Consider the following 24,470-nt stretch of genomic DNA (forward strand, 5'->3'; position numbering starts at 1 on the left):
CGACACAAGATATCAGACCGATCATGTTCTGGTAGATGCCAGGAGGGGTAGTAACTGCTTAGAAGTAAGAAGCCTAACATGGGCGGATGGGTATATGGATCATTTTCTGATAAAAACGAAGGTAAGAACAAGAATAGCGTCCCAAAACATCCACAAGAATACGCCAACATTATGGAATACCGAAGTTCTGCGGAATAATAAAACTGAGCAGAACTTTCAAAAGGCTATACAAATAGTGCTAACATAGACAGGATTTTAACAACATAGACACTGCTTGGAAAAATATAAAATTAACTTTGACAAGCGCATCAGATGAAATACTAGGATACAAAAAGAAAACAGCAAAAAATGATTCGATGACGATTGCTTGAAATCTATAAAAGAAAGAAACATGGCTAGAAGGGACACCCTACAAAATCTCTCGCACAACAACAGTGAAAGGTATAAACAGATAAGAAAAGAGACAAGAAGACCAAAGAAAAGTAAGACAATTCTTTATGGATACCAGGCGAAATCTTACTGAAGACCAGCCTTGCCTGTACGCGGTATTCTGTAGGAGATAACATACTGTGCCATACCTACTCGCAGAAATAAGACGAACATAAAAGAAAAATAAACAAAAAACAACAGAAAAATATCACGAAAATTGGTATACCAAATGACTGAAAATGAGCCATCTGAGGCTCAGAGAACATAAAAGGTTAGCAGTATCCTGAATACGTGAGAATTTAAAAAAAAATGCAGCTCGACGAGAACGGGAGGAAAGGTTTGGAAGAAATTGTGTTACAATGAGGTCACCTTAAGAGTTAGGAGTAGTTGGTATGAAAGGTACTCCCAAAAGAAATAAGTTAAATCAAGAAGATTCGTTTTATACTTCCGTGAATACAGGAACGTATGCATCCGAGGAAGGAAACGATGACAAAATGTGGGAAGACGACATAGCACGTAGTCCTTCATTTGACCTGCAGGAAGTGAAGAGAACCTAAGAATATGGTGAAACTTCCAAACAAAGAAACGAACAGAATAGATGGCGAAGATCATACAATTATTGCTAAGTGAAGTAAACAAGCTACATATTAAGCTGGTAGCATAATCACCGAATTTAGAGCGGTAAATAAAGCATTCTTCCAAAATTCTTGAAAGACTCTCCAAAACCATTGAAAATGATTTTGCATTGTCCGCGAATCTAATAACTGGTCAAAAATTTAGTGACAATATATGTAGAACAAAGGAAACCAAGGATGTTGGGATTCAAGTGTCGCCTGATAAAACAGAGGCTGCAACTCAAACTTGTAGTGATCTGAGCACAGAAGAAAAATTAAACAAATTTCATTGATCCTAGATTCAGAGAAACGAGATTTTGCCACCCTCTGTGATATAATTGACCTTGAATAGCCAAATAACTCATATAAAAGAACTAAGTTAAACTCTGGGTATCCGACATCAGTGGGAGAAAATTCTTCTTCGTCACGTGCCATCTCCGTGATGGAGGTTGGCAATCATCATGGCTATTCTGATCTTAGATGCTGCTGCTCTGAATAGTTCAATTGATGTGCATCCGTACCATTCCCTCAAGTTACGCAACCATAAGATTCTTCTTCTTCCTACACTTCTCTTGCCCTGGATTTTCCCTTGTATAATCAATTGAAGTGGGTTGTATCTCTTATTACGCATAACATGCCCCAGGTATTGCAGCTTTCGTGTCTTGATAGTTTCCAATACTTCCATTCTTTTGTTGATTCTTCTCATGACTTCGTTGTTTGTTACATGCTCGGTCTATGATATCGGAGAAATGTACTTGGTATTAATTGTGGACCCAGAAAATAGGGAGACATTAGAAACTCTTAAAAACAACCACGGTTTATACAGCATTGTCGAAGAAGGCCTTAAAGAAGGGCAGATTTAGTATTCCTCTAGCTATGCAGTAAAGGGGAGCGATTAAAAAAAGTAAAACGTCTTTCCTCGTGCCTTATAAATGTGAAGTCCGTGGAGTAAATGTCATCCCCAAGTTGTTTGAAACTATAAAGCAGTTAAAGAGGCAATAATAATCAAGAGATCAACCAAACTCACAATAAAAACACTTTAGTTGAGATGAATCAATATCTTAGAAGTGCTTAGAATATGCCTATAGAGATATAGAGTATGAGATAATGATCCTTCATAAACATAAGAAAAAAGCTAAAAATGAAGTGAGGTAACAAAAACCCGTACATTTCCTAAGAAGAGCAACAGAAAAAGTTATTAAAAATGCAGAGTTTAAGTCATACCAGAGATGGTGCTACATGTAAATGACATGTGGACATCAACGAGAGGAAATGAAAGGAGATATCAAATAGAAATGATAATCAAACGGTTACGGTTGAAGCTAACAAGAAGATTGCCTGATTAGAATACGTAGGATTAAAATTGGATGGAGAAACAGTAGAATTGGAGCCAGAATAATGATAATATAATGCTATGGCTGGCTTGATTATGGCCATACGAGACGAGACTGTGGGCTCTAAGAAGTTGATCTTTGACAGTAAATGGACTAAAGGCTCATAAGCGGAGTTCTAAACACTATAAATTTTAAATAAATATAAACTTTTGCCGCTATATGTTAAGTGTTAAATATCTATCAAATATTATATCCAATTTTAGAATTTGTGCGATATTTACAATGTGATAATAAATATTTCATTTATAATCAACCACCGTGTCTTTAAATTAGTACATGAGTTTTAGTTGCCCTTTTCTCTTATTTATATCAAAATATTCTTTAGGCATGTTGCATGATTCAATGTTTGTGTTACAGTACCTCCCGTTTCCATCGCTTCCATAGAGAGCTTCCATCAAAATTCCCTCAAACAACAAACCGGCGTGTATGCAGAAGGGCCATCCCTTTATTTTCCTACCTACACTAACAATTGGTGACTGCCGATGACACAAACCATTTCAATATCGAAGCCGTATTTACTGAAAATATATTCCACCCCTACAGAGAACAATACGGTCCGATTAAACTCACTTTGCAGACAGTAATTCATTTTGCCTGCATACATCAAACATCAATAATAGAACTGCAAGTAAAACTTTTTAATATCTACGAACTATAACGATTTACAAAGCTTTTTCTCTGATGCTAGGCAATTTTGTTTGGAATCTACTAAACAATTTAAATTACTAATTTTTTATATAAATAATAATAAATGCGCCAAAAACAAGAGAGTCATATATATATATATATATATATATATATATATATATATATATATATATATATATATATATATATATATATATACAGGGTGTTTCAAAAAAAGTTAACCCCGTCTCTAGGGTAGGTAAAAAACTGAAAAATAATTGGGGTTTGCTTAGTAAGAAATTTTTGTAACGCCATCAGTTTTCAAGATACAGGGCGTTGAAGAAAAAAAATTGATGGATTCGACCGTTACTTGATGGAAATTCATTTTATGTAACAATAAAACACTGAAAACTTTGGTTTCAAAACTTCCACAAAATTTATTTTAAATTCTTATCACTACAGCTGTTTCGGCTAATTGCCTTTCTCAAGTGATCTGTTTCTGGCATGGGTTTACACTTTATAGTCTCTAATGAAATAGGTTGAGGAGGGGAGAACTGTTTGTCTCAAGCTGGTCATTCAGAATTATATCTGTGTTTTTTAATTTGTTGATTTCCATAGATTCTAACAAAGATAGCTTAAGGCCTTTATTTTGAATGTGTAGAATTTTAAATTCGTCATTAAAAGAATGATTATGATCTAGAAGGTGAAGTGCGTATGTAGAATCTGTTTTTCTATTATTGAAAGCCCTTTTATGTTCTGCTATTCGTTTATTAAAATTTCTACCTGTTTGACCAATGTAAGTTTTTGGGCAGTCGCCACATTTAAGTTTGTACACACCACTGTGTAAGTGTTTTTTATGTTGGCTCTTGTTGTTTTTAATATATTTGCCTAGGTTGTTATTTGTTCTGAAAGCTGGTGTTATTCCTTTCTTTTTTATGTGTTTGGCTATTTTTTTTGATATTTTGCCTGTATATGTAATCGAGCAGAAGGTACTGGGTTTTTTCTCTGTTGGTGGAAATACTAAGTTCAGGGCTTTCTTGTGTAGTTTTTGATTTAACATTTTATTAATTGTTTGTTCGTTGTATCCATTGTTTACTGCTATTTGCCTAATGATGTTTAATTCTGTCTCAAAATTGTATTTTGACATAGGAATTGCTGTTAATCTATGTAACATACTATGATAGGCTGCCATTTTATGTTGTGTGGGATGGGATGATGAATTGTGAATAGTCGTGTCACTATGGGTAGGTTTATGAAATATGGAGAAGTCATGTTTGTTTTTAAGTCTGGTAATTTTTAAATCTAAAAAATTTATGGATTGATTTTGTTCTGTTTCTATTTTAAATTCAATATGACTATGAAGAGAATTAATATACGATAAAAATTGGTCGAGTTGCCTGTTAGTTCCTGTGAAACAGGAACGTACAAGTACGTCGTCTACGTATCTCCACCAATATAAAAACTGTTTGAATATGGGATTTTTTGAAATCTTTGTCTCTAGATGATCCATAAAAATATCTGATAGCAATGGGCTTAGAGGATTGCCCATTATAAGTCCTGTACTGTTATTTGTATATAATTCATTATTAAATTCAAAGTAGTCCTGGTTTATGCAAACTTCAAGAAGATGTAAAATTTCAGATGTAATGATTGGATTTGTACTATTTTGGTCTAAAAGGTTTTTTACTAGAATAAAAGTTTCTGTAGGAGGAATACTAGGAAAAAGATTTTTTACGTCAAATGAAATTAATCTGGAGTTGTTAGGTAACTGAAAATGTTGTATTTTATTAACTAGTTCTATTGTATTTTTTATGATAAAATTAGGTGAAAATTTAGTGTGTTCTAAAATAATCTCTAACAGTTTTTTTGAACTAGTTAATAAAATACAACATTTTCATGGGCAAAAAAAAATTTACGCATTTTTTACGATTTTGCCGAAACTACTGGCAACATTGTAATGAAATTTTATACGAATATGTTTTGGAAGCTGATTCATCCCATGAATTTGTTTTTATATCTGATTCTCATAGAGGGCGCTAGTTACACGGATCGTACTAAGTATTAGTCAATATAACTTTTTTAAGAGTATAATTATTAATCAAAATTTCAAGTAAACTTAAACATCATTCAATTTTACACGAAAAAGGTACTCTTGTAAAACTCGATACTGTGTACCGTTTTCGGAATATCTTGATTTGAAAATTATGAAGTAATAATTGATGCTGGTAGTAATGATAAAGTTCTAATAGGTATACCTCTATTTTCTCCAAGTGTGTCATGGAAATCTGACATTTATTGATTATTATGACGATAAATCAACACTAATTAGAGTTTTGAAATCTTGTTATTTGTAAAATCAAATCAAAATATACTCAAATGTTGAATACACTGACATGTTATTAACCTTAGGCGAATGTTTAGGATGTTCTAGTGCAGCTGTGACACGTTATGCAGAAAAGTTTCCTAGAAGAAACTTACCAAGTAAAAAAACATTTAGAGCCATTGAACAACGTTGTCGAGAAACTGGGAATGTGAGACCAAATAAAATAAATTCTGGTAGACCAAGAACAACAAGAACAATTAATAAAGAAAATAATATTTTAAATTTACTTGATCAAGATCCAACAGTTAGCGTAAGGAATATAGCAAGACAAACAAATACTTCTTCTTCAAGTACTTGGCGGATACTGAAAGAACAGCAATTACATCCTTATCATTACAGACAAGTCCAAGAGCTCTTGCCAGATGATCTACCGGTTAGAGTGGATTTTTGTGAAACATTGCAACAAAGGACAGCCCACAATCCAAATTTTTTAAAATGCATTCTTTTTACGGACGAGGCCACCTTTACGCGACAAGGTATGTTTAACTCCCATAATGCACACTACTGGTGTGATGAGAATCCACGTGTCAAAAGGGTATCACATTACCAACACTCATTTAAAGTTAATGTTTGGGCAGCAACTTTAGGTAACAAATTAATAGGTTATTATATTCTACCTGGAAATTTAAATGGTGATATGTATCTTGATTTTTTAAACAATTCCTTATTCGAGATATTAGAAGATTTAACACTAAACGAGCGAAGATCTTTATTTTTTATGCACGATGGAGCTCCACCACACTTTGATAGAAGGTGTCGTAATTGGTTGAGTAATCATTTTCCGAATCGATGGATTGATAGAAGTGCAGAAGCTCCGATTCATTGGCCTCCTCGATCATGCGATTTTAACCCTTTGAACTACGCAGTTTGGTCGTATATTAAGGAAAAAGTCTATGCTACAGAGGTAAATTCACGCCAAGAATTGAAAGAAAGAATTCAACGTCAATTTAATGACATCATAGCTGATCCCCTACCGTTTAGAAGGTTAATGGAATCTTTAGAAAAAAGAATAGACTTGTGTATTCGCGAAAACGGAGGGAATTTTGAACACTTACTGTAATTGAATTTTATTTTATGTTCTTAGTCATTAATTTAATTTTCTTCTTGTGAGTTTTGTTTTGTTTTGTGTCAGCAGTTGGGGCATAAATCTGAATTAAGTTCATTTTTCCATGGGTTGTCAATATCTGCAGCATTATAATTCTTTCGGACATCGGAACGAAGCCTGTTACTGATCTCGCTACTTTTTCACTGAGGATCATAGCAACTCCATATCTGTGTTCGCTACTTCCAGAGTAATAAATTCGTCCATTGTCTGTATTGAGTTCGCCAGAGCTGATCCATCTTCTATCGTTTATTCCTAATATATCAATCTCCAGTCGCAACATCTCTTGCTGTATATTCCTCAGTTTCCCAGGTTCATACATACTTCTAATGTTCCATGTTACACCATATAAATAAAAAGGTTACATTTATCTGGATACCTTCACACATTGGCATTAAAGGCAACGAGGAAGTTGATCAATTGGCATTAAAATAAATCAGAAATTACTAAATATCCCCACACCGACCATAAACGACAGTCCATGAATCATATAATAAATTTATGGCAAGCAACCTGGGACGCAACAGACTCTAAATTGAAAACAATAAAGGCTCGAGTAGACGCCAGCCTACCACAACAAGGAAAAAGAAGAGATCAAGTAATCGTAAATCGTCTTCGAATCGGCCACACAATACTAACGCACCAACACCTTCTAAATAAAGAACCAGCTCCGATTGGACCTACTGCTCTACTCAACTCACCGTGAAGCATCTGATAATCGACTGTCCGCAGTTCCAACCTCAGAGAACATGCCGAGGAATTAGTGGAAACCTGAGGAGTGCGCTTACGACAAATATCTCGGATTTATTGCAGTTTCTAAAAGACATAAACATTTATAATAAACTTTAATTTATCAAACTGTACTACTGTGTATGTCCCCCCACTAATAACCCTTGGTTGTTGATGTGGGTTCTCTATGTTTAAATAAAAAAAATTGAACTTGACTATTAGTTTTTCTCATGTACTATAATTTTTTCAAATTTACTATTACTCCAGTCCTCTGAAACGAAAATGTGACTGAACGTCTAAAAATCATACGAACAAGCTGAATTTTGCCGAGCATATTAATTTTGGGACCCCAAAAAAATGCAAAAAAATTTTCCACTTATACACCCGGGCTTCTTCCTAAAACCCCCCTCGCAGGGGGGGAAAACGCACAAAAAGCAATTTACCAAGAATCTATATACGGTAGAAAAAATATTTCAAATAAAAAATGTAGCTGAGATAATTTTAAACAAAAATGTTTATAAGAATTTTTTGTATAGAGTGAACCGTTCTCTTAGAAACAACGGTTGAAGCGACCGTAGATTTTGCATGTTAGTTACGCGCGCGAAATCAATGTTCATTAAAATTTATATCAGCTCGACGGTAAAAATTCGATATCTTTTAATTCAAGTGACCTATCGACAAAAATCAAGATGCGTTTTAAAGGCAAAGAGTTCAGTTTTTGTATTTTGCCGCAAATAAACTCAGATTTTATACAGGTGTTAAATAAATTAATGTGGCGCGATTTTCGCCATTTTTTATGATTCTTACGAGATCAATACAATCTATCCCTTTCATTGACTGGTCACTATAAAGTTTCGAATATTAGAGCCTAACCTATAGCATGAAATTTTGGTTTTGAGTTTTGGCAACAAATGTGAGGCATTTGAAAAATGCTTAAAAAACGCTGGATTTAAACTTTCACGCAACAAACGATCTAAAACACTCAAAACTTTTATTTAGTACGTTTTTTATTACCTATGAAATTTCATGTCATAGGTTTTAAAGATTGATCTCTCAAAATGGAAGTTTCACTACAACTGGTCAATGAAAGTGATCAATTTTATTGATCTCACGAGATTCGTAAAAAATGGCAAAAATCTCACCACGTTTATTTATTTAACACCTTTATAAAAAGTGAGTTTATTTTTGGCAAAATACAAAAGGCCCTGGTACAATAATCCCACTCTTTAGAATTGCGAACTCTGGTCCGGAGTCGAAAAATTAAGTAAGTAATAACCGCATAAATATCTTCAAACATACTGAATAATACAAGAGATTTTAAACAATGTATTACTTGCTATATAATGATAGTTAAAATTAGCTTACAAAATGGCGCTCACCAGCATTTTTTTCTGTTAAAGTCACTGAAAGTTCAGCTACTCAAAAATTAACTACAGTTAACTCAATTACAGTTTTGAAGTTAATAAAATAGTTTAGACATACACTGTATAAGTTAAGGTGACTATCGATTCAAAGTTAAAAAGAAATAAAAGTAGTAAATCGAAGAGTCGAAATGAAAACTTGTCTGAACGTCAAAAATTGAAAATTGAGTTATAATGTGATTTTCGGTGTATGAACCAACGTAAACGACGCATGGGGGTATCATGGAGTTCGTAAAATGGAGAGAGCTAATCGATGTGTCATTAACTTCTCTCCCATAATAGCGTTAGAGGTGCCGATGATTGGTAAATGGATATATTATATCCAATGGAAAACCAAATTATCGTTCAATATACAATTCTTACTGCCAGTCAATTCTAAGTGCTACTCTCATATCGGAAGCCATTTTAAATCCGGAAAATTTAGTATAAATTTTATTCAAAATAATTTCAAAACAAATTATATACATATCTACAATAGACATTTGCTATTTTTACGTCACTTTTGCTATATCAATGATAGCACTAAAAATTAAATCAAACATTTAAAGGATATTTGGAACAAAATGGGTTTACATAATTAACTTGTCCAAGTCATTAGAATCTGTTTCTTGACCAAGCCAGTTATATTAAGCAAGATCACGATTTTTATCTACTGTAATGCCTATTAACTAATGGTTCATGCAATCATGCGAGACAAAGCATAAGCAACAATATTTTACTTCAGTCACGGTCAACTATACTCTGGCAAAGGATCCTGGTAGAGAAAATGCTCCTGGTAAAAAATGTAAAACACGTTGACAGGTATGGATCCAATTTACAACTAAGAAAGGCACAAAACCCAAATTAATTTTCCATCATGATGGCCAACCTTCAGTAATAAAAAGGTCAAGTAAAGAAGAAAAAGTAATATCTCTTTTATACCCTATGTTAAGTTTGACATAATATATAATTTAGCCTTGTTCTCTTACTCCTCTATTTATTAATATCAGCTTCTAAATTTCCTTTAAAATATATCGAATCCAAATCACTTTCTCGTCAGATAAGTAAAAGAACAAATCCCCAATGAAGACCATGGTATTTACGAGATACCTTGTTGCAGTTGCCCACATACATAGGACAGACAAACCGACGAATCCACAACTGTATTTACGAACATTCTACTTTTAGAAAACATTGCGATACTACTTTAGCCCTAGCTCTAACAGCTTAAACACGCACAATAGCGCTAAAAGAATGCCGGCAACATGGGTATAATATCAGCTACACGTAAGACGACACTAAGGAATAGGCAGGAACAAGATCGGAACCATATCTCTTGTAATAATGGCTCCAAAATGGGTGCCGAAACGTCGAGTTTTAAATTCTCAACGCGGTTCTGAGAACTTAGTAATTTTCATTTACTTAAAATCGATTTACCAAGCAGAAGCCAGATAAGAACAAGGAGATCATATTAGTGACGAAAGTGAACAGAGGTTCTTTAATTTAATAAGGCAGATAAGTTGGGATATAGAGAAGAGTCGAATGAATAACCTGCAATTTCAGGTACATAATTAGGTACATAACTTCATTTCACTTGAAATTACCTACTTCTGGTCCTTTGGATTGTTTACCAGAATTTTCCCGTATTTATTACTTACGTATATAGACAGGATATTGTGATTCAGTTTGTAGTTTTACACAGTAGTCTGTAGAATGACCTAATAAATATACCAAGTATAAATAAATAAGTTTACACAAATTCAACCATAAGTGTCAATTTCTTGTTACAATTGCTGTGGGGAGTGTGGCATAATTTATTTAAATAATTTATAAATTAAAAATAAATTGTGACAGAAATTTAATTAATAAATACATTGAAATTTTGAAATGTACTTAAACATTATTCGTTTATTTTTTTTTTTTCGATAAAGACTATTAAATGCTTTGGAAAAACAATTTCAGTGCAGTTAAAAGAACGAGATGAAGATTCTAGTGGTTCGAAAAAGGTTCTTTAAGGTCAATTGAAGAAAGTGCTCAACGTCAATAGAGAAAATTCAGAAACATCTGAATTCCAGTTGGCCAAAAATCGATGAAACATTTAGAAAAGTTTCCAAAAAAAGAGGAAAGGTTGGAAAAATAAAAAAACAACTAGAAATTATTTAACTAATAGGGTCCAAATGGCAGATCTATCATAGATAGGCAGAAAGAGATGCAGGAGATCTAGGACTACAGTCAAGACTTATACCAGTAGTGAAGAAAGAATGGAAAAAATAATGGAAACATGACATAAGATTGAAATTGCCATCGTTTGATAAGAAATCTTCTTTCAAATCGATTTCAGACCTTTTAAAAAACTAGATCGACTTAAAACATAAAGGAGCAATCGTCGTTCTTCAAAAAGTAAAGCTCTCCTCGTGGTTACTGTTAACATAGGAGGTGGAGGAGTTCATAGCTTGTATTGATGATCCTACCGATAATAAAGACATATCATTTTTGATAGATATGGGTGTGACAAGAACTATTGTACGACCAGAAATAATAAGAGATTATCTTATATTATCCCATAAAATCAATACTGAAGATAATCTGCCAATCAAGCAATAACCGCAAAGGCTTCTGTTTGCTGAACGAGACGAAGCTGAAGAAATTAGAGTTATGACCAAACAAACTGTAGTCATTGAACCAGGTCATGGACCTCGTCTGTAGTCCAGGTAAAAAATAAAGATTTCACTCGTTGTTATATTGACAACCGCCAGATTAATACGATAACAAACAAAATTATTCCTTGGTCAAAACAGAAGACACATTGAGTCCTCTCTCCGGGTTTCGTTTGTTCTATACGCTCGACCTAAAAAGTGAATATTGGCAAGTAGAAATGGAGCCAGCTGATAGCCAGAAAACCGTATTTTAGATGAAATCGGGTTATTTGCAATATATGCTAATACATTTTGGTCTATGTAATGCTTCTGCTATCTTTCAGCGTCTATTGGAGGTAGTTTTAAAAAGGCTGATATGACAAACATGTTTTATTTATTTGGATGACGTAATTGTGGTTGGAAGATCATTCGATGAGTATTATAATCATATTTGGAAAGTGTTTCAACGATTATGTGCAGTTAATATAAAACTGAACTCAAAGAAACGTCATGTTCTTCGACAAGAAGTTAGATACTTAGACCATATTATATCCAGTTATGGCACTACAACTGACCCTGAGAAAGCTGAAGCATTCGATATTGGCCAAGTTTCCTGGCGGTATTTACATATTGTCAACGATTTTTCAATGGATTTGCTAAAATCATAAAGATCACCGAAGAGGTAGAAACAGCTCTTATGAGTTAACCTCGATTAAGCTACCTAAGGCAAAAAGGAAAATTCCTTTGGATAAGGATCCCCCTAATACTGCCATAGGAGCTGTTATTTCTCAGATGTAAGATGAACAGCTTCAACAAACTCATCTCAGAACCAGAATGAATCTACTGTTAAAGAAATAGCAGGGTTTATTTAACTAACGATCACAATTATTTATTCTTAAATATACAAATAAAATATCCTAGTCTAAAGAATTTTGGTTAAATTATCGTAATTTGACATTAAAATTATGCAGTTAATATTTATGTGTATGTGTTTCTTGGTATTTAAATTTCTCTCTTTGGCAAATGAGAGTGTTATAAAATTAAACTCTCGTAAGCCATAGTTTAAAAAATTTTTCCACATAATTTTCTGATGGCCATACACATTTCCCATAAAAGTTAATTTGTAAAAGAAGTAATTATCACGTCTGGAGATGTGAACCTTGAAATTAAAAACCATATTTCATGTAAGTTCGCACTTACTTATACAAACTTTACAATTTCCATTTGATCTAAATAAGAAACCACCTCGTATCCGAATATTCACAGCGCAAAATGAGTTCCTTTGAAAAATAATAATGTTTATTGGTGTCAGGTGTTGACTTTCCGGTACATAACATCTAAATGGAACATGACATGAAGTGCGCCTGCATTTCGTTACAGAATTAAAACGGGACAATACGAGAAAAAGATCTTAGAATCTTCGCATTCATATTTTGTGCTAAGTGTTGTACGCTGAGATAGTTTTTGCAGTAAACATAGTTACCGAGAATACATTGTAAGGATTATTTTCCCCAGAATGTAGTTAATTAATATTTTAATTTTAACATATTAATCAAGTGAAGTACTACGAGTATTAAATTACATAAATTCAGAAACTACCTCTGAAAATATATCTCCTATAGTATATATATATATATATATATATATATATATATATATATATATATATATATATATATATATATATATATATGCAAAATTTATGATATCCGCGAAGAGACCCAGCAAGGCGAACTGAAACCGGTACAAAAAAGGAAGAAAAATAGTTTCCAGTCCAATTCACGTGAGAATACTTACGAATAGGGGAGTGATATCTCGAATAAGGAAAATTGCCCATAATTTTGTGAACGCATAATGAACAGAGTGAAGGATGATGAGGACCTACCAGCTTTTTCAAAAACCACATTTCGTAGGCTACTAAATGACATGGGTTTTTAATATAGTAAAAGAGGTCGAGATTTGATAATGATGGAATGAAAAAATATCATATCCTGGACACACAAGTACCTCAGACAAATAAAAACATTGAGGAAGAAGGATAATGTAAACCTTGTTTATACCGATGAGTCTTGAATTAATGTCGGTGCTTCAGTCAATAAGGAATGGAAGGACAAAACGATTAAGAATCCACGAGATGCCTTCATAAAAGAACTCTCTACTGGACTGAAAGCTCCAATCCAAAGAGGTCCACGGCTTGTTCTTCTTCATTGTGGAAGCGAAACTGGTTTTGTGGCATGGGTCGAATAAACTTTTTTGGCCAAGAAAAACGTTAGAAATATTTAAGAAGGCGTTAATTCCAAACTTGCCGAAAGACAAAGAAAACATTGTCGTTTTGGATAACTCGTCATACCACTCCCGTAAATTTGATTTCCCGAAATAATTGTGGAACAAAAGGCAAATCAAGGATTGGCTAATAACATTTTCTTCGAGGCAGACTAAAAAGTGAATTACTGGATACTGCGGCCGCATTTAGAGACGAGTACGACAAGTACAAAATTAAAACAATTGCGGAAAAATATGGCGTTAAGATTTTAAGACAGTCGCCTTACCATTGTGAGCTGAGCCCGATTGAAATGGTGTGGAGTCAAGTGAAAAGGTATGTGGCTTAATAACAACGTCGATTCTAAAGAAAAAACGGTAGAACGGTTAATAAAAGAAGCTTACCAACGCTTATCTAAAGAGCAGTGGCATAATTATGTGAACCACGTCAAGAAAGTAGAAGAAAAAATATTTGCGGTGGACAATTTACAGGAAGATATTGAACCGATGATAATTAATGTAGAAGATGCTTCAGAGGATGAGGACGATTTAGATATGGATTGCTATTAGTATTAATTAACGAGAAATATCTCAGATTTAATGCGCATCAGTTTGTTTAGTACTATTTAGAATTAATTTTTTTTTTTTTTTGTTTATTCTCTTCAATATAATCTATAGCTCTTCAAGTTAAATTAGCGAGTAAAGATTTTTGAAACAAAGCGCGTACGGTCCTGATTTCTTAGTCTATCGCCACACTACCACACACCTACCACTGTGCCGACATGAGCGGCATCGTTGCGCGCCGTAAGACCGACACTGCATTCTAACTGTATCTTTTACTATAGGACACGTTTCAATATAAAAAATTTCTCACTCAGTTCTAATTCATCATTAAGATACAAGAAACAAATAGATACATTATCATTTAATCATCTAGACCAAATGCCCTATTCACCTGTGTGATGATTTGGTTAATAAAATTTAGATCATTGTTTGTATCACCTAGAAAAGTGTGACCCAATAAAAAATATGACACTAACCATTTACATATTGTGGATAAAATAGCAAAAAAACCTATCTGCAGACTAGAATGTTTTAAAAATAATTAATGATAAAAACCTTTGATGTTATTATAGTTCGTTGTAATTTTTTTTAATAAAAACAAATTGTTTTAAAATAGATATTCCCTTACCTGCGTTTCGGTAACGTTCAGTAATTTGGCCATCTCGGTCCGCTCACTGCTGCTAAGATACTTTTTTACTTCGAACTGTTTCTCCAATTCAAAGATTTGTCTTCCGGTAAAGGTGGTCCGAGCTTTCTTCTTTTTATTTTTACTGTCCATATCCTCCGGAGTTGCGTCTACTTCTAGTTTTGGCTGCGCTACCGTTGGAGTAGTTTCTGGAGCTGATTTCGTTTCAACAGTCTCTTTCATAGTCTTTTTCCTCTTTTTTGTAGAGTCTGAAACAATACCCATGGATTATATAGGGTTAACCACTAAAAAGAGTCCGCTGATATTTGGCAATATTCATTGCATTCGTGAAAATTCTAATTTTTATGACAGGCCGATTTTTATTCCAAAACGATCATCTTTTAACGATATAGACATAATCAGTTGTTAAACTCTTTCCTCTTAGTACCGCAAACTCTTAATTTTAAATAAGTGATAATACATCATTAGACATGTATTTCGCTGGAAAATTCAAGCATCAATTATTTTTCTTTTCGTTTATTGGGGTACTGGAGGCACCGGTGGAAGTTTGATAAACGACAGATGTCTATATCGTTAAAATATGTCCCCTTTAATCAAGATTTATTCACCATTGATAGGTGTCTGAAAAAATGTAACATATATATGGAAAATTAAATCAAAATGTGATATTTTGGTTCATATATAAATTATAAAGCAATAATATAATTATAAATTTTGCTTAGATTTTGAATTTCTGATCTTTTGTTTAAATTATTATCACTGTTGCTAATGGAAACCATTTCCAAAAGAGTCCTTTTGAATTTGTTACTTTCACTACATAAAATTTTATTGTTATCAAAATCCATAATATTGATTTAATTTTCCATATATCTGTTACATTTTTTTAGACATTTATCAATGGTGAATAAATCTTCTTTTTTGTTACTAAACAAAAAAGAATTTTTAAACAAAATTTTATTTTTGGCAATATAATTGTCAAAAATAAAAATTTTAAGTTGGCTTTTATAACATTGAGGCTTATTTGTAATTGGTCGCTATTTTAACTTATTTATAAATTCAATTGTTTTTGTGTTAAGAAAATGTTTTCACAACAAGAGCCAGAAGAAAAAGCACTTACACATTGTCCAAAAACTTACAACTTTTTGCAAACGTATAGCAGAACACAACAGGGCTTTTAATAATAGAAAAACCTTTTAATGGCTAATAATTTCAAATACAAATTTCAAATGCCAATATTGAGGCTCTTAAGATACTCACAAAACACGGGGCTGACATGAAAGCTAAAATAAACGAGGACTTCGAGTTAATGTAGTAGCCAGTGTTACATTTGAAAGCAGAGTATAGTGCTTAAAAAGATGCACGTTAGTGACAAATACAATAATATATAGTGGATATGAAAGACGAAATAACACCATTGGGTAAATCTTAAAATATCGTTTCCTAATCTTAGATTAGAATAAAATTGCTTATTGGTCTAAAAGACTATGAGCTTTTAATAGTGTAACATATTTTATTTATAATAAAAAACACATTTTACTCCTGCATTTATGCACTTTTGTTAGAATATACAGTTGTGGTTTTTTTAGTTTATTATCAAACGGTATGGCTTTAAGCCGTAAGGATTCTTGCATTTCCGCTATCCTTGACAATGACGTTAGCGATATTTGCAGTTGTTTCTTATGGTTGTGAATTGATTTAGTTTTATAGAAACTCATTTCAATATGGTTAAAATGAGTTTCTATAAAACCCACTTTTTTAATCTTCGTAATTCATATCGTGACCATCAAGACTTGTTCTCTTTGAATTCATTCTAGCATTTATGTTAAGTACCTGTTTTGACCAAGATAAATAAACGTAACGTAGTAAAAATTAATTTATACTGATAAGTACTACGTGGTGGAAGCTTCGAAAAGACAATAAAATTTGTGTTTCTCGCCTTATTAACCGCAAAGTGTATACCGCGTCCTGTTTTGCTTTTGCCATGTACACATTATCAAAATAATAAATGATACAATAGTTACAATTACCGAAACCTTTGTTTTATTATATTAGATTTATTCTTGTAAAATCCAAATTAACAAATAACGAAATTTTTTAACATCGTTAAATTAACTTCGGATTTAACGTACAAATATTTGAAATCAAAAAATGCCTCACTTCTTTGAAAACTTTTCGACAATGCGAATTAAAACAATCAAAAAACATTAGTATCAATTTATCATTGCGAGAGAGAGAGAGAGAGAGAGAGAGAGAGAGAGAGAGAGAGAGTATGGCATTAGACAAAGTCTGTTTGCCACATAACCTAGAAATTATTAAAATGTTTGTTTATTGTAGTGTGTTTATATTTATTTATTAATAATATAACTGTTTTTTTGTTTCATTAGAAATTAATAATAAAATTAAATATCGAAGAGGTGTCTTTACATTTTATACTGATTGATGGGCCAAAAACAGAAGATGGAATAGGATTACTAGTCCTAACACCAGACTCTCGATACCCTCGGAATTACTCCTGAAATATTTCAAGAAGAACTGTTAGCAACCGACTTTGTAACTAAAAAGTTCATGGAAAACTCCTCAATTCATCCAAAATATTGATTGCCTCAGACAGCGGAGCTGCATTAAAATGCTCTGAAGTGTAAACCTATGAGTTAACAACGGCTTGGAACTGCAGACAGTTTCTTAAGAACAAGAACAAGAACAATGTTTCTTCTTCTTGCAGTACCGTCTCCTATCGGAGGTTGGCTACCATCACAGCAATCTTTACTTTGTTGGCTGCAGCTCTGAACAACTGTATTGAACTGCACCCATACCACTCCCTTAAATTTCGCAACGAGGAAATCCTCCTACGTCCCACATTTTTCTCCCCCGAGATTTTTCCTTGGATTATGAGTCTAAGCAGAGAGTACTTTTCTCCTCTCATTATGTGTCCAAGAATGTCTCTCAACAAAGTTAATTGGCAGTGAGTGCCAGACCAAAAAGGAATTGTTGGTAATAAAATTGCTGATAGTCTGTCTAAAGAATGAGCAAACACTTTTTTTATCGGACCAAATACATTTTGCAGTGAACCAAAAACTCGCAAAAAATGAAAATGGGAAAAGGAAATTAGTGTAAACTACTGGAAAAATATTCCAGGCCTAAGGCAAGCAAAACAGTTAATACTACCTTTTGCTTGCTACGCAAAAATACTCCGCTTCAAGAGCTTCAAAAGACCAAAAGAGTTGTTTCATTTACAGGAAATGGAAACTTAGTTTTTCTAATCACACTGAAATAAACTTTATGTTCAGAAAACATTCGAAGAAAACATCGTTGAGAATTAAAGACACCAATTTTATGTAAGTAGGCTGTAAAGCGACCATGGTCAAACCATTGTTCCATACATTCTCATTTTTCTTACCCTAGGGATATTGTATTTTTGTCAGGGTAATCCCTATGTAATTATAATGACAGTGAGAAAATACGGCGCTGTCGTATACGCTATTGAATCTTCTTATTCTTCTTCTTCGTTTTATGTTGCTATGGCTCTGTCAATTTTTTAATGGGCCTCTAATAAGTTGTCGTTCCATCGTTTTCATTATATTCCCACTGATCATCTTTCTGTTAGTGAACCGTCTCTCACCATCTTTACTACTCTATTTCCTTTCATTTTGCTTATATGATCGTTTCATTCTACTCTTCTCTTTCTTATCCCGTCCTTGATGTTTTCCGCTTAGCATTTCCGCCGTATATATGTACTTTTAGCTCTGTCCCGTAAACTTCTTCTTCTTCCTCAGGTTTTCCCTTTTTAGCGGTAGCCGGTTTCACCACAAAATTTTTGCGTCTCTAGGAGGCCCTTTACGAGATGTTTTTTCTAGCACTTCCTCTCCCACTCGCACCACAACTTTACTGTTAGTTTTTCACCAGTCATTTACTGTATCTTTTTACTCAATCTCTTCCAGCACTCTACTCTTAAACACTATTGCCAAAGCCTTATCTTTTAACTTACACTACATTATTTTTTAGTTTTCTACTTGCTTTCCTTTCCGTCTCACCTTTATCTCCCTATATACAATCACCGGTGGCTGTTGACTAACTACACACTCATCCTTTATTAATTAACAGTTGGTAACCTCTTTTAGCTGACTTTCTCTTCTCCCAGTGCTGTAGGTAACATACTGGTTTCAGTCTTTATAAAGAACGTAATAATGATAGCCAAATCCCATGCCACTGCCACTCTTTGTTTCTCTACCAATATGTCCATTCAAATCACCTCCAATAAAACTACAGGAATCTCGAGCATCTCGCAATCAAGGGTCCTCCAAAATTCTTCATTTTCTTGTTCTTCACACCCTACTGTGGGACGTAGGTATATATGATGTTCACGTTAGTATTGCTGTATGCGGTTAGACACTCAATATTCTATCATTTTTTCTGGTTACCTTTACAAGATGTTCCTTCCATTCATTGTTCAAAATAATACTTACTCCATTTCTGCCATGACTGTTTGAACTACTATATATTTACTGTAATCTCCAAGATCTCTCGACTTATTACCTTTTCAACGAGTTTCCTTCACACAAAATACCCCTATCCTTCTCCTCTGCATGAAATCGGCAACTGTTTTCCATCATTTTAGCAAGGTTTTTACTGCCGAATGCCCTTCCTGATGCAAATCCTCCTCCTTTATCTGGGCTTGGGACTACTGATAGTTACAGATCTACTCAATTCACCCAGTAACTACTAGAGGCGGAGTTGCTTTCTCCCATAGTGTCTTATTAACCTCTGTCCCTTAGTGTTTTACCAATAATTTTTTTAAGGGTTTTCATCTCTGCTGTTCCTAGCATTCTTTTTGTTCTTTTGTCGTTTTTGGTAAATTTATCATGTTGTATTAAATTGGTGAAGCATTCGTTGTAAATCATCTTCACTTTGAGAGATCAGTATTGCGTCATTCGCATAGCAGATTATTTTAAGGCGTTTTTCTTCATTTCATATCGTTTTTGCATTCTTACTTTTTTATTGTTTCGTCCATGATAATGTTGAACAATAGAGGTCTCAGAGAATCCCCCTGTCTGATCTCATTGCCAGCCTCAATTAGGTCAGATAGTTCTTCTTCTACTTTTACTTTTATTGTGTTTTGATTATATTTTCTATCGTTTTAATTATTCTGTAATGTTTGCCTCTTTAGGACTGTGGGACATAATATAACATAAAGCTACTTACGATAGGTTTTATTAAGCTTTATAAGGATATATAAATTGACATTATTATTCATGTTCAAATGGAGTCCCTAACCTAAGTGTGTTGTCATTGTCTGGTTGTCATGTCACAGCTGTCACTTGTGGTTCCGTTTACCAAGTGCAACGTTGCCAAGTATATGTGTACATGAGAACCATACATAACACGTCCCCTTTAATAAAAACAAAATAAACTAAAAATAATTCACATAATATATCATAAGTACATAAATAACAATAATTCACAAATATATCAATAGGTAAATCTATCAGGAGGGCGAATGACTCTACGGAGGTTTTCAAACCACGTGAAGTACTGTATGATGTAGAAGGTACATTAATGCCATTGATGGTTGATGTTCTATTAGATGTTGAAGGTACATCAATATCTTTGACAGTCTTATTTGTTTTACAGTCTCTTGTATGATCGGGTACATCTGGACAAAGAACTGTTCTCGTATTTCCCATACTTGTCCTTCCAGTAGTCACAATATTATTTTCATGACTAGCTTTCACATCTGCTTGCTCACAATTTGCATAAGCATGTTGCTGTGCTTCTGACCGTACAGGTCTAAAATAGTGTCTATTACGTCTATAATCAGTATCATTTACTTTAACCACATAATTCCTTGATCCTTTCTTTGCCAGAACCACTCCAGGGTTCCATTTCCTTTGGTTCTTTTGCTTGTCAAATGGCATTTCAATATCAATGATCGATCCAAATTGTGAGAAATAGTTCTTGATATCATCATCACTCAAGTCAGAGGTGAGACCACCTACAAATATTTTTCCATGCCTTGCTTTGGCTGTTTTAGGGTCAACTTTTTTGCCATTAATGACATGGTCACCTGCAGCTACAACTTTGTCAATGGCTTCTGTTGTGGTAAATACTATGAATGCAAATCCCCTTGATCTACCAGTGTTGGGATCTGTCTTTACATTTATACTTTCAATTTCACCATATTGGCCAAAATGTTCTCGCAATTCCCTATCAGTCGTTTCCCAACTCATGCCACCAACAAATAATTTTCTATCGTCATCACGACCGGGCGTTTCTGCCCACCGCTGCCACCATGTAATGTTTGCCTCTTTAGGACTGTGTGACATAATTTAACATAAAGCTACTTACGATATTCATGTTCACATGGAGTCCCTAACCTAAGTGTGTTGTAAATGTCTGGTTGTCATGTCACAGCTGTCACTTGTGGTTCCGTTTACCAAGTACAACGTTGCCAAGTATATGCATACATGAGAACCATACATAACATATTCCAAGAGGTATCTCTCTTGTGTACAATAAGTGGATAATGTCCTATAATTTGACGCTGTCAAATACCTTCTTCCAGTTCACGAAACATAAATATAACAGTTTGTTGTACTCAAGTAATTTACCTTATATTTGCCTCATTATAGATATAGCGTCGGTGCATGATCTTCATGATCAAAAACATTGTTATTCTTCTGCTAGTGTTATAATTTCATTCAATTTATTTGTTATCACTTTGGTTGTTAATTTTAGTGTTGTGTTTAATAAATGAATTCCTCTGTAATTTTTTGGGTCTGATTTGTCTTTCTTTTTAAAGAGAGATATTAGGATGCTTGATCTCCACTTTTGTGGATTTCTATTTTGTTATCTATTTAATTATTACAGTGACGATAATTCTATTATCGTCACCTTTAGCAAATAAGAATTGAAAGTAGTCTGCCCATATTTTCTTCTGAACATGTTTCGTTTTTATTAGTTCGTTCATCACTTTTCTTTGTCCTATGATAACTCTCCACGTTTTTCTTTATTCCATAGTCGTGGTCCAGCTATTTTGAGAAGCTTTCCCTGTTTAATCTGGTGTAGTAATAACTTATGACACTCAAGATGGAACTTAAATGGTGAGACATAAAGAAAGAAAGTAGTCACTCACTTAGACCTAGGCCGTTAACCCTTTGACGACTGTCGGTATGCTGAGATGACCACATTTACAAACATTTCTTTTAAACTTCCCAGCGGTTTTACAGTCATACCAGTATGTAAAATTGGTTGTCTATATTATATTCTAAGTGTCTAACCACTTTAGAACCGATTTGATTTAATCACATTGACTGGATAACATAATTAGTCAAGCAGACATCTGAAGCGGACGTTCGGTGTTGACAGAGCGACATATTTTAATTGTTTTCTTGTTTATTCAACTATTATTAATTTCAAAAATTAGTGATATTTTTGACCTCTGTTTCACACTAAGTACTGTTATTTACATGAATAATTTTTTTTTTGTAGATCACTGTCTTTTATGTGGTATTCTGACGCGAGCACAGGGCACTTCCTATATGAATTCTGCCAATATGCAAAATCAAAAGTGGAGCTTCAGGAATTTGAAAAATATGTCCAAAATTCCAAGTGACCAGGTGTCAATTGTCTCTGATATTGAAAGCGTCTTGGGAGATTAATTGGATGTTGATGAATTTCGGCAACCAAATACCTAATGAGGATGTCTTTGAAATTGGAAATATGGACATTGTGTTTGAAGACCAAATTCACAATTAAGATCAAACAACCAATACTCCAAATCATCAAGAATCGGAATCGGATAGTGAAGACGATGTACAGCTAGCAGTATGGCTAGCAAAACAAGATAACTCTATATTTTGGACCCAAAATAAAAGTTATATAACACAAACAAATCAATTTATTGAAATTACAGGCGCAAACATTCCTTATTCTGCAGAGAACCCCACAGATGTATTTTTGGAACTATTTCCTGAGAATCTAATTCACCTAATTATATTTCAAACAAATCTATATTACGTTCAAAAACACGGAGGAGGAAATTGATTTACACCTACCACAGAAGACGAAATTTATTAATGAGTATAAAGGAAATGCTCAGTTACAGAGATTATTGGTCGTCACATGATGAATTACGAGACCCTTTCATCAGTTCAACTATGTCACTTAACAGATTCCCTTGGTTAAAAGGCTATTTACATCTGGTTGACAATACAGTGCAGCCAAAAACAACTGATCCCGGATTTGACAAACTTTACAAAGTGCAACCTCTACTGGCCAAACTCACGGAAACGTTTCTTGTAGCACTGAATCCACATGAGTTTCAAGCGATTGATGAGTCTATGATACGATTTAAAGGTCGAAGCAGTATCCGACAGTACATGCCCGATAAAGTGGGAAATTCCACCAAAAAAAACTTAGGACGAGTGGTACAGGATTTAACAAGGGTCTTAGTAAATAAACACCACCGAGTGTTCTTTGACAACTATTTTAACTGTATTGATCTTCAGAGATTTTTATTGTCGGACGGAATTTACGCAAGTTGAACCATTCAAAAAAAAAAGAAAGGATTTACCAGAGTTCAAAACTGACAAACAAATGAATCGAGGAGATTCAGATTACCGTATTTCAACAGATGGACTATCTGCGTTGAAGTGGATGGATCGCAGAAGTGTGATTATTTTAGAAAATCAACAACATCCAGCAACAAACGAAGTTGTAAAGAGAAGATAAAAAGACGCTACTCTGAATGAGGTTTCTTATCTACAAATGGTAGTGCTCTACAACTCATATGTGGGATATGTTGACAAATTTGACATGCTGAAAAGTCTTTATGAGGTAAATAGTAAATCACACAAGTGGTGGCATAAAACCAGTGAGTAAATTCAAAAGGTATATACCCTTGGAACTGCGCCATTCAAAGTCTACTCATATGTCACAAAGAACTACTTCTTTGAGATGTACCAACTGCAGCACGACAGCAAATGTTAGCAGAACACAGTGGAAATATTTATCTTGCAATGTCGGACTTTGTCTCAAACACGACAAAAATTGTTTTGCAACGTTTCCTGCAAAACAATAGGAAGAATAAGAAGACAGAAACAGATCGAAAATGTGGACAATGACAACATAAGATGAGAAGCTACTGCGAATATTTGAAAGGAAATATTGAGGTTCATACGCTGCGGAGTTATTCTAACGAACAGCGTCTGTGGAGAATGTGACAATTTTGGACTCTATATATATTGTCATACTTTTTCTTTCCCAACCAAAGAAAAATAAATAAAAATATCCATCGGAATAAAATTTTAAGATATCATTATAAACAAAAATGTATATAGTAATTTAAGATAAGATTTAGTGTAGATAAGAATAGAAATTTGTTTGGCAAACGACCTTTTCCGTTTCAAACAAAATTATCAAAAAAACCTTTGTTTAGAATTAGAAGACATTTTACCTGTCTTAGTTAATCTTTTCATTGTTTGTATAGTCGAGTATTAAATGACCATATTCTAATCTTTTGAAATATGTATAAATTGTGTATTGACAAAACCAATTTTAAAGTAAGCTATTTAGTTTTTCTCTGAAACCGAAATTAGGCTTTTCCAAAATCATGGTAAACACAATTTGAGCTTTTGATTGGACGGTCGTTTTTAAATGGGAATTTGTGAGCCGATCAGGAGACCGGAGGAG

General features: G+C 33.7%; 1 protein-coding gene across 1 annotated transcript in view; it reads right to left on the reverse strand.

The window, feature by feature from the left end:
* NK7.1 (homeobox protein NK7.1) overlaps positions 1–24,470 on the reverse strand; it is a 682,125-nt gene that overhangs the window by 579,405 nt on the left and 78,250 nt on the right. The window contains exon 2 of the mRNA XM_072546446.1: positions 14,766–15,031. Within this exon, the coding sequence (XP_072402547.1) occupies positions 14,766–15,031 (266 nt within the window). The remainder of the gene's footprint in view (positions 1–14,765; positions 15,032–24,470) is intronic.

The sequence above is a fragment of the Diabrotica undecimpunctata genome, chromosome 10 (genome assembly GCF_040954645.1).
Source record: "Diabrotica undecimpunctata isolate CICGRU chromosome 10, icDiaUnde3, whole genome shotgun sequence".
Classification (NCBI taxonomy): domain Eukaryota; kingdom Metazoa; phylum Arthropoda; class Insecta; order Coleoptera; family Chrysomelidae; genus Diabrotica; species Diabrotica undecimpunctata.